The sequence below is a fragment of the Plasmodium malariae genome (assembly GCF_900090045.1).
Source record: "Plasmodium malariae genome assembly, chromosome: 14".
Taxonomy (NCBI): Eukaryota; Apicomplexa; class Aconoidasida; order Haemosporida; family Plasmodiidae; genus Plasmodium; species Plasmodium malariae.
The window spans coordinates 1348848-1360923 of record NC_041788.1 but is presented as its reverse complement, the minus strand read 5'-3'; the positions used below and the strand labels follow the sequence as shown (position 1 = coordinate 1360923).

The 12076-nt window shown below is 23.5% G+C and overlaps 4 protein-coding genes across 4 annotated transcripts; 1 reads left to right on the top strand and 3 right to left on the bottom strand.

The window, feature by feature from the left end:
* Positions 1-270: 270 nt before the first annotated feature.
* On the top strand, positions 271-2150 carry PmUG01_14038700 (conserved Plasmodium protein, unknown function; the record flags this gene model as incomplete). The annotated part of the gene is made up of 9 exons (XM_029007950.1): positions 271-350; positions 556-610; positions 751-780; positions 851-895; positions 1059-1134; positions 1241-1278; positions 1615-1660; positions 1774-1901; positions 2019-2150. The coding sequence occupies 9 exons, from the start codon at positions 271-273 to the stop codon at positions 2148-2150; spliced, it is 630 nt and encodes a 209-aa protein (XP_028864288.1).
* Positions 2151-2760: 610 nt separating this feature from the next.
* PmUG01_14038600 (mitochondrial ribosomal protein S5 precursor, putative) lies at positions 2761-5758 on the bottom strand (the record flags this gene model as incomplete). Its single annotated transcript, XM_029007949.1, has 2 exons — positions 2761-3446; positions 3742-5758. 2 exons carry the CDS (start codon positions 5756-5758, stop codon positions 2761-2763), a joined length of 2703 nt encoding a protein of 900 aa, XP_028864287.1.
* A 719-nt stretch (positions 5759-6477) lies between these two features.
* Positions 6478-9567, bottom strand: PmUG01_14038500 (conserved Plasmodium protein, unknown function; the record flags this gene model as incomplete). Its single annotated transcript, XM_029007948.1, has 1 exon — positions 6478-9567. The coding sequence occupies one exon, from the start codon at positions 9565-9567 to the stop codon at positions 6478-6480; it is 3090 nt and encodes a 1029-aa protein (XP_028864286.1).
* A 661-nt stretch (positions 9568-10228) lies between these two features.
* Positions 10229-11665, bottom strand: SR25 (serpentine receptor, putative; the record flags this gene model as incomplete). Its single annotated transcript, XM_029007947.1, has 2 exons — positions 10229-11199; positions 11563-11665. 2 exons carry the CDS (start codon positions 11663-11665, stop codon positions 10229-10231), a joined length of 1074 nt encoding a protein of 357 aa, XP_028864285.1.
* Positions 11666-12076: the final 411 nt, after the last annotated feature.

The window sequence follows — 12076 nt, the reverse complement described above, 5'->3', positions numbered from 1 at the left end:
TAAACAATTCAAATAAAAAAGTATAACACAAATTAGTAGATAGAAGCCTGAATTTATATATTACATGCGTAAATTTTTTTGTACCTTATTTTTTTTAATGGTATATATATATGCATTGGTTCCTTGAAATAATTAAAATTCAATTTTATCAAATTGAAAAACTTTATTTTAAAAGTGAACTTGGATTCTTTTAATTATGTCCTTTTAAATAAAATTAAAGATATTTTTCTTAAAACCATAACAGCTTCGTATTTTTTAATTTCTTAAAAGATGCTTAGAATTTTTTTCCTTTTTTTAACATTCTTTTGTTACTTGATATATTATGTCCAGTGTGATACCATAATAGTAGAGTAAGCATAATTAAAAATTATTTCTTTTCTTTCCTCGTATGCATTGATGTATAACATTTTTAATACATAAAATAAACACTGTTAACAAATGCATAAATCGCTTTACAAAGTTGTGAATTTGTTATTTTTTTATAATTAAATAAATGCATAGGTGCATACATACATACGTTTACATCCATGTATTTATTTTTTATTTTTTTAATAGTTCTGATGAAGTTATCCAAAATTTTGATAAAGATACAGTTTTGAACCTGTCTGAAGTAAATACATCTTTATGAGAACCTTTTTGTGATGTTATACATATATAACTTTATGTGTGTTTATGCATATATATATATATGCATTCATTTATATATACCTTTTTTTTTTTCATTTATTTTTCCCCTTTTTTCTGTTTTAGAAATCCTTTATCATATTTTTAGACACAAAAGTAAGGGATAACTAAAAGCTTCAAATTTTTTTTTAAAGTATTTCAATATATATTTCATATTTTTGTACAGACCAGTAACAGTGATATAAAGGGAACATACTCCAAAATTTTAAAAGTAATACACTAAATCGCATGTGTTGATATGCTTGCATTCATAAAAATGTATATATATATATATAGAAGCATACACACACTTCCAAACAGACATGCATAAGTATATATACATATATACGTATATGGTTTTATAATTCTCTATGTTGTTAATATTGGATTTATAGAACTCTAATGTAAGCATAATTGGGACTTGTGCTTATGTTAAGGACTTAATTAAAGGAAGAAGTCTTAAGTATTTAGGTATATCATTTAATTTAATAATATATATATATATATATATATATATATATGTGGGTATATAACCTATTTTTCATTTACTAATGAATTAAACTTTTACATTCTTCAGATGAATTAGGAACCCAGAACTATATTAAATCAGATGATGTAAGTTTTTATTATGTATAATATTTTTTTACACCATTTATGCAGTAACTGAATAGTTTTATTATGTTATCTTTTAAGGAAGAAATATCAATACATAATAAGAAGGCATAGCTATATTAAAATGTATTTTAATTTTATATGCATTTATGTACATACATATATATTTATATATATACTTGAATTAATAAATTTTTAATGGTTGTAATTCTTATTATTTGGTATATTAAAAAAATTAAGTGGAATTATTATGAAGGGAAATTTTTTTATTTTTCCGTAACAGAATCTAAGCGAAATTAATTTTATATACAATTTTTTTTTTTTTTTTTTGTTTTGTAGATATTCAATTTTTCTATCTACGTTTTCACGGTTAACGGTGAAGAAGGTTAAATACATTCGAAAAAGATGATAAAAATAAATACTAATGTACAAACATCACATTTCTTTTGTACACCATAATTTAATGTTTAATGAAAATTTTATTTATTTTTATCATAGATATTATACCCCAAATTTATAAGAAACACCCAAGTTATATAACTTATATAATCACCTGTAAAGAAAATGAAATTTTCGATAATCCTGAATATGCAAAAGAAAATAAAAACGTTTTCCACACCAACCCGGTAAATATTAAATTAAAGGAGAATAGAGATAGAAGAAAGAAGAAAAAAGAAAGAAGTATCATATATATACATATATATTAAAACACATATGATCCCCCATTTTCTTTCCTTTCCCAGAGTATTTTATCCCAGTTGATGGTTGTTTTTTTAATATTTTTCTTCCTATTCATTGGATTTAACCTTTTATTTAATATTGGAACTCCAAAGATATTCGAGGAAAAACAATTAATAATTAATAAAGAACACTGAGATGTTTATTATAAGAAAAAAAGACAAAAATGGAAAAAAAAAAATAACATATAATGATCATTTCTTGTTACGCTTTGTTGTAATTTGTTTTTTGAATTAAATGTTGTAAAATTTTATCACTTTTATTTTTTCATATTTAAAAATGTTCTAATTTGTAAAAAAAAAAAAACAAAAAATAAATGCTTACATAAATCAATATATATATATATATATGAACAGGCGTATATACATTTATGCATACATATTTTTGTGTATATATGTTTTTTTTTTTTTTTTTTGTTTATGAAAATTTTCTTATCAAAAAATTATATAAAAAAAAAATAAAAAAATTTATACGTATAAAAATAAAATGAATGTATAGTATTATAAAAAAACAAAATTGGAACGAATGATATTGTAATGGAAAATTTATATTTACGTGAAAGATTCCTTTTGGAATATAAAGAAATACAAAAAAGTATAAATGCCTTATATGCAAATCATATTAGCGCCATTTTTTCCTTTTAAGAAATTATTTATATTCAAACAAGCAAAATAGTCATGTTGCGGTTTGTACTTGTACGTACATATATATATATATATTTATATACATATTTGTGTGTACTTATTTTTAGAAAACGTTGGTACGGAAAATGTTATTATCTATGTACCTCTTCAACTTCTGCAATTCGACATATTTTTGTATTGGTGTCTTCCAGGTATAAGGAGTAAAGTCTGGTCTAACTTCTTCAGGAATTTTTGAAATATTAGATCTAAAATTCTTTCTGCATACCATACTTCTTTTTTTCTGAATTCTTTGAATTTTATATTGGTATTCTTTTAAAATATTTTTAAACCAGTAATCAGGCCAATGACTGGTACAATAATGTGGTGCAAAATGACAAACATACTTTTTTCCTGTCATTTTGCATAATGTTTTAATAGATACAATTTTGTTTAAACATCTTTTTAATGCTTTTATTCTACTCATCCATTTGTTACTACCACTGAAAGAAATTTTAACATTGTCTAATCCTAATATATATCCTAACGGTAAATATTTTCTATTCATCTTTAATCCTTTTCCCAAGGGTCGAGGTATTATTTTAACATGTGAAGAATATTCTTGTCCACTAACTGGAAAATTTAAAATACAATTTTTATAATTGTAATCTATAAAATCTATATTGCTAATAGAATTCAATAAAGCACTGTTCCTAGCTTCTTTAATATTTTTTCCAAAACCTACCCCATAGCCATATACCCCCTTTCCGTTACCTATAATTATGATTATTCTTATATAATACACCCTTCCGTCTGCAAAAATTATAATTAGTGAAAAGAAATAGTTCGAGATTACTATATGTTTTAAGGAACAACAGTGCATAGAAAATTACGTACAGTATAGCTTATTATTCTAAAACTAAGAGAGTTTTACCATGTGCACAAGGAAAAAAAAAAAAAAAAAATTAAAAGAAATTAAAAGAAATTAAAAGAAATTTTTTTTTTATTAATATAATAGATACATTCCATTGGTAGGTATATGTGAATGTATGTTTCTATATATACTTATATATATGTATGCATTCGGAATGCATAGAGAAATCTTAACCTTTAGTCATGCTCATCATCCTTTTAACTTCCAATATGGAAGACCTCATTTCATTTAATTTCAGCATTGGATCAATTGTTTCTTTTTCTCTTATATATTTATTAGTATTTTGATCATATATAGTATTTGGAATTTGTTTGTATTTGTAGTTATATGAATTGGTATTTTCATCAAAGTTGTAAGTAATTAATGATCTGTTCATGTTATATTTCTTTTCCTTTTCTAAGAATAGGTCAATGTCCATATCGTTATATTCATCGTCATTGATGTTATTGCTACCTGTTATAGTTATTGCAGACTGATTCGTATAAATCATTTTTTTTAATTCATCATCTGATATATGTTTGTTTTCTTGTAAACTATTTATTTTTTCTTCAATAGAGTTTTTTGGTTTTTCTTGAAAAAGATAAAATGGAGAAAATTCTTCATAAAAGAAAAAGTCTGTAATATTGCGACTTGCACACTTTAGCATTAAATAGGATACATACTTATCGTTTTCTGATATTTCTAAAAAATTATTATTTTTATTTCTTAACAGATATTTTTCAAAGTCTTTTACGTCCATTTTTAACCAATTCTGTAAACCTATTTTTTTTAGATTTAAAAACATCATTTTTAATTGTTCTTCTAAATCATTATCTATTTTTTTCTCTAGTAAAAATTCAATAATTGTTTTAAAATAGTAAGTTAATTTGTTAGTAGAAAAATTTATTTTGTTATCCATAACATTCGTATTATTCAATGGCAAATTGTCATATACAAAATCATTTCCTAAATTATAATATTTTTCTTTATATAAGGTTTCATTTTTATATTTTTCGTTAAGTAAAACTCGTTCTAAATGTCCCTTTATCCATTTTTGTATATACTCATCTTTAATGTTTCTGAGTTTTGATGGTAATTTACTTTTTATCTTTTTATACACATCAAGCATCCATCTATCTACGTCTGAATGCTTTTTTTCTAAACTAAAAAAATTACATAATAAATTAATAAATTTATATAATCTATCATTTTCTCCTTTTTCTGGTATCTTTTTCTTATCTACCAAGTCCCCAAATAAAATAATTAAATCATCACAGATATAATTAGTTAAGCATTCTATGGCTAGACAAAAACTTGAAGGATTGAATATAGGCAGGTTCATTTTTGTAATATTCATAAAATTGCTTTCATCAAAAGTATGATCATTGTTAATTGGATCATTGTTAATTGGATCATTGTTAATTGGATCATTGTTAATTGGATCATTGTTTATACTACTGTCGCTAGTTCCCTCCGTTTTATACTCTAAACTTTCTGACGTAGCTGTTTTATCATTACATACAGTTTGTACATCTATATCGTTTTTCTTGCTAATTCTAGATGGGGAATCTATGTTTTCGTACGGATAATTTATAAGGTTCTTTTGAGCAAATTCATAAATATCATGATTTATTTTACTATCTATATTCATAAATACATCTTCATCGAAAATACTAGCTTTGTCATTTAACTTCAACAAATTATATATTCTAATTGCCTGTTTATATTTTGATTCACTCATTTCTTCCTTTCCTTGTTCGATAGGGTGGTTTTTTCGACTTTTTTCCCCCTCATCCTTTGCTTCATTATCATTGTTCCAGTAACTTGCACCACTACTGCTGTTCCTATTGATGATGTCACTGTACCTGTTACTGTTATGATCATTGTCAATGCTGTTACCATCGCTGTGCCCATATTTATTTTTATTTTTTTTTATTTCTTCCAAAATATTTTCACTTAAAAGATACTCATCGCCATTTACTTCTTCGTATATTAACTGCCTCAAATAGTCAATCTTCTTGTGTTTAATATTTTTATTTATAGTGTTAATATTAATTTCATTGTTATATATATTATCCAGGTACTTATCTCTCAATTTTTCGTTATATATGTTCTTCAGAGTTTTATTTAAATGACTGTTATGAATACACCGAGAATTTAGTAGTAGAAATCTATCACAGTATTTTCTTTTCTTAAGTATATTTTTTATCATTTTAACGAATAGTCAAAATTAGTCATTTTTCTTTCCTTTAAAAGGGGTAGTATCATTATACAGTTGTTTATATCATATTTTCACGGTATTCATTACAAAGGGGATGTAATAAAAAAAAAAGAAGAAAGAAACTAAAAATTAAATTCTATCAAAATAAGTAATAACGTTTAAAGCAGGGAACAAAATATAAAAGGCATGATTCTTACTCATACATACCTATATATATATATATATGTACATATATTTGCGCGTGTGTGTGCTTCCATTTTTTTCATTTTTGATTGATGCATATATTAACTAACTTAAAGAAATTACAAAAAAAAAAAAAAAAACATTAAATAGATCGGTAATAAATTTACAAAAATGTACGCTAAAAAAATATGTAAAATAAAATGGGTTGCGGTACAAATAGAAAAAAAAAAAAAAAAAACGATAAAAAAGGAGATAAAAAATATAGGCTCACATTATCATATTATTTAAATCAACATTAGTATGATATTTATACACACATAAAGATTAAAGAATTTTGAATGAAAAAATAAAAAGCGAGACAGACGGCGAAACAACGAGGAACATAAAAGAATGTATTGAAATGAATATAGAATAAAACTGTGTTAAAAAATTCATTATCATTTTTACAAAGAAATACGTTAGATTCGTAATGTTAAGAAGCGTATATTTTCAAAAACCTTATTTCGTTTAAATGAAAAAGAGAATCATTAATCGTATATATCTTTTAGATAAAAAATTGGATTAGTAATCTTTTTTGTTTGAATACTTCGTTCTGCTATTGTGGAAACTTCTTCATCTTTTGCAATTTGTATTAATTTATCTTTTTTAAAAAAAGAAATAGGTGTTTGTGTTTCAACGGTTCTTTTTGTATGTAATTTTTCATAATCTAAAAATATTTTTACTTCCAACAGCTTTTTATTTTTTATCGATTCTTCAGTTTCAAATGTAGCTTCATTTTTAAATTTATAATATAAATCAAAAATATTATCATCATATATTTCTAGTATATTTTTATCATATATATTTAGATCTTTTATACAATTTTTGAGGGTATGTGATGGATTGTTATAAAATTGATGGATTATCTCAATTATTTTGTTATACGTATTTTTATTATTATTCAAATACTGTAAAATAGAAGTGCTTTTGAGAAACGACAAATTTTTAGTTTTAGTGTACGATGTTGTTAATGTATTTCCACCATTTTGTGCTTCATCATTTGCGGAGGAAAATTCATCTTTATCTACCAAATTGATTAAACACATCTCTAAATTGTTGTTAAGGTAATATAAAAATAATTTTTTCGAATATTCCATTTCATCACTACTCAAGCCGTTGTCTGAATTTTCCCTCTCTTGTGCGTCCTGTTGTTCTGTGCAACTCTGTGATGATTGACAATTCGCGAATTCATTTTTAGCCCCTTCTTCAAATACATGTTCAAAAAGCTCTACTTCATTATTTTGTACTAAGTCGTGTATTATTTCTTTTTCATCATGTTCCTTTTCATTAAAATAAAAAAAATCTAATTCATAATCCGTAACATTTTTAAATATATTAAAAGTTGTTTCCTTCTTTTTTCTCTTTTCATATATGTCTTTCCTTGGGATTACTTTATCTGTATCTTCTTTTTTTTTGATATTTTCATTATATATATAACATTTATTATAGTAATTATATATAATACAATTCTCCTTATTTATATTTAAAACAGGGAGGTATTTATAAAAATGTTTTAATAGTAAATGGAACTTATGGACTAAATTCATAATTTCGTAATTTATTTTTATACAACTTTTGTAATATTTACTTAATTCTATGTAATTAAAGTATAAAGAAGGCAACGAATTGACTATATTATGACTAGCTTTACAACTACTTTCATCGAAGTTAGTACGAACATGTTTTTTGTTCCCTATATATTTTCTTAATGACTTTTTTCTTTCTTCTACTGCTTCTTCTTCTTCTTCAACTTTTCCTTCTTTTTCTTCTACTCCTACTTCTTCTTCAACTTTTCCTTCTTCTTCTTCTACTCCTACTTCTTCTTCTTTTTCTTTTTTTTCTTTTTGGTTTATATAATATATTTTAACAAATATACTAATCATTTTTTTAATGTTATTTTGTATTTTAATCATTTTGGATTTCATCCTATTTCTAGTCTTTCTTATGTACGTAAAAAGTATAAAAACGTATATATAGCAATCAAAAATGATTTCATTTGTTTGTTCTCTTTTATTTTCTATGGAATAAAAGGAGTTGTGATTTTGTTTCCCATTCGAAGGTGAAGTATTATCATCAATTTTGTTACAAGTATTCTCATTAATTCCACTTGTCACATTTTCCCCTTTTTTTTTATTCAGATCACTTGAAAGTATACTATCATTGTTGTCAATAATTTTATTAAGGCATTCATATGTGTTTGTATTAATACCTTTTCCGCGTTCGCTTGACATTATTTGCTCTTCCTTTATTTGTATATTTTTTTCTTTTGATAAAATAATTTTATTACTAAAATTTTCATCTACCTCTACATAATTTTTACTATCATTATTGATCTCCTTACATTTTGTATCATCTATTTTCAAAAAACTTTTACACATATTATCATTTGTGTCTATTATTTGATTTTCATTCTTTTGCAAACCCTTTTTTTTCTCTATGTTGTTTTCATATATGTGCTTAAAATAATTAAAAAGTGTTAGAAGCGTTACATTATATATTAAGTTAGCATATTTGTATATATTCACAAAAAATGAGATATACACATATTGAAACATTTGAATATTCAGAAGCTTTATATATTTAATGAAGTTACACAACTGGCGCTTTTCAATGTAAGGCATATTATTAAGATATATTTTTCTAATATTTTGCAGATTATTTAAAAATATAAAAAACTCAATTTTTTTATAATTTTTTTTTATGTATTTATAAATGTAAAGATATATAAATATACCCAAAGATAAGTTTAAAAAGAATTTTAAATTATTCTTTTTTACTCTTTTTTCATTTTCACATATAAACTGTCTAACTTTTTTTCTATTAATTATTTTGCGAAAAATTTTGGTGATATAAATCATTCGATTTTTTTCATTATTATGGCTACCGTTAATTTCACATAATTCGTAATAAAACCTTTTGTGAAATTTAGTATGTTCTTCGGAATGTTTTGTTTCATTTGTTTTTTTAGCTTTCCTAGTGTGTGTTTCACTATTGATACCATTATTGTTGTTGTTGCTTATATTATTTCTACTATTACTTTTTTCTCTTTTCTCCTCTCTTCTTTTTATTTCGTTTATATTAATAGCATGCTTCCTATTTTCACTACATATTCTTTTTAAATTTTCAACAAAACTATGTAAAACTTTGCAATTAAAAGAATAATTGCCTACCTTTTTATTCTCCAGGTTTTCTCCGAGATTTTCTGTTAAGTTTTCACTTTTCTGTGTGCCTTTATTTTCATCTAAATTAAATTGTTTTTTCATTTCATCATTTTGAACAATATCAAATGATCTATTTTTTATGTCATTAATGCATTTGAAAAAGAAGGTGGAATCAATAATAGTACTATTGAAATACTTCATAAAATAATATTCTGTTATCTTGTAAAAATAGTGAAGTATTTCAGTTGTGTATGAAAAATTATTTACATGTTTATAATTACTGCTTAAAATAACCTGTGCATACTTGTTAATTTTTTTATTTAGTTCTTTAATAGTATATAATTTTTCATGATTTATTAGCGCATAGTATTCAAGATTATAAATTAAAAACGCGGCCTCTACCTTTGGCAAGTCCATCTTGCAATAATTGCGTTTTTGTAGTATTTTAATGTCCTACAAGTGTACATGCGTATATGCACATATATATATATATATATATATATATATATATATATACATAATAATAATACAATTCAATATTTAGAAATGCGACATTGTAATTATTCTATATTACTATAAAATTATATTTTTATTAAGTAATATAATGACCAATTTCAAAAAGAACTATTTTGCTAAGTTCTCTTATATTATTTAAGGATACACAATTCCTCTTGGAAAGGAATGACTTAATTTACGCATGTGCTCAACTATATATCCATTTATACATCTATACTTATATATACCCTTATATATACATATACATAAATGTACGTGTGAATATACCAAATATGCAAAATTACTTGAGCACACTTTACGAAGAGGAATGTAAAATACAACTGTGTTTCTCAATTAACTATCATTATGATAGTGTGTATATTTAGTACTACAAACATGTATATTTATGTGCATGTGGGTATATGTCTGTGTGTATTTTTTTTTTCGTTTTTCCCAATTTTTGTCTTATTTTTGTGTTTAAAAGATTTTATTTTGTCATTTTATTATTTTGCCTTAATTTGTTTATCATAATAACACTTAAAAAATAAAAAAAAAGTACAAAACATTAAAAAATGAAAAAATGTCAAACTTTAATAAATAACTGATTTTTTTTTATGTAGGTTAAAGATATAAAAAAAAACCATAACATGATTTGGAAATTTACAAATTTATCTTTTATAGAATAACTAAAAACAGAAATATAAAAGATAACGGAAGAAATAAAAATAACAAATAAATAAATTATGGCCCAAACATAATTATAGGATAATTTGGTTACACTATAATAACATGGTTTATTTATTTCTAATACATACGTAATTTCTAAAATGGTATATAAAATTAAACAAAGAAATATAAGAGCACATACTATTTGATTCAAATTATATAGTCCTTTATTATATAACGAAACATTTTTATAAATAGCATAACTTAATAACAATATTTGATAAAAATAATTTAAAAAAAAAAGCAACTTCTTTTTCCCTGTTCTAAATTCTATGTTCAATTTTATGTAATTCGAAATATAAAAGGAATCTGTATATTTACTCATAAATACATTAAAATTAATAATTGCCCAGTACAAACTGATAAATGTATTTTCTGATAATATATAATTTTCTAAATTGTCAATTTTACATGTTCTTATTGTATATATATTAATTAAATTATTATTGAATATTCTTATTCCATATAAAAAACTTAAAAAGCATAAAAAGTATATTAAATAATAACATAATATCCACATACTATAATAACAAACTCTTGAATTGCTTATACTGTATAAGTATCTTATCCTTAATTTATTATACTTTTTCTCTCTTTCACTTTCATCGCTACTCTCATCTTTCTCATTATTACTAAACTCATTCATGTCTACATTTATTAAATCATCATTTATGTCACTTGTTTCATTCTTCTTGTTATTTAAATTATTTATATTTTCTTTGTAATTCATATTTAATAATAAAAACATACTGTTCAAGATGGTTAAAACGCATAGTAGTTCCCATTTTACCTGACCTGACCCTGCGCAGCTAGTGTAAAATTTTAACCCTTCAATGGGGACAAATAAAAAAAAAAATTAATAATAATATTGATGTAAGTGCTCAAATGCTTTCACATGTAAATGAATAAACCACCGAATTGACAAACGACTTGAGATGAATGAACAAAAGCATAATTACACAAATGGATAAATAAACCATGGAATGAACCTTGAATTGGTTCTAATCGTGATACATAATAGCATTACACATATGGTAAAAATGATTCACCTTTGAGTAAATGCAAATATCCATGTTACTAAGTATATACATACAAACAGGTACATATATATATATATATATATATACATATATGCATAAGCAATGGAATAAGCTTTTATATGTAGTCGCGCACTCAACTATTTTAACTAACAATCATTCCTGTTTAATGCTGTGAAAACAGTGTGAATCCCCGTAAATAATATAAAAAAAAAAATAGGCAAAATAGTAATCTTCAATTTATGCCTTTTAGCCATATGAGAACCTTTTTTTGGATTTCAGAAAATATATACCTACGTTTATGATAGACCACAATGATACAGTTTTATAAGAAAAAAAAACTATATACAGTTTTATTTCAAGATTCGTCTAAAACGTACATTTATAAATATATGAGCAAAAAAAAAAAATATATATACATATATAATATATATATGTATAATATGGAATAATTTAACAAACTATAAACATAATAAAGGAGAAGAAAAAATAACAAGCAAAAATGTTAAAAATTGCATATTACAAAAAAAAATTATAGAAGTTTTTATGCTTTTAAAAATAAAAATGCCATAAAATAAATTTCGTAAAAAATTTATTTACTGTGCCATTTTTTTCTAAGTATAAGCATTAAAGAAATTTTGAACAAAAAAATTTTCACGTATAATTCA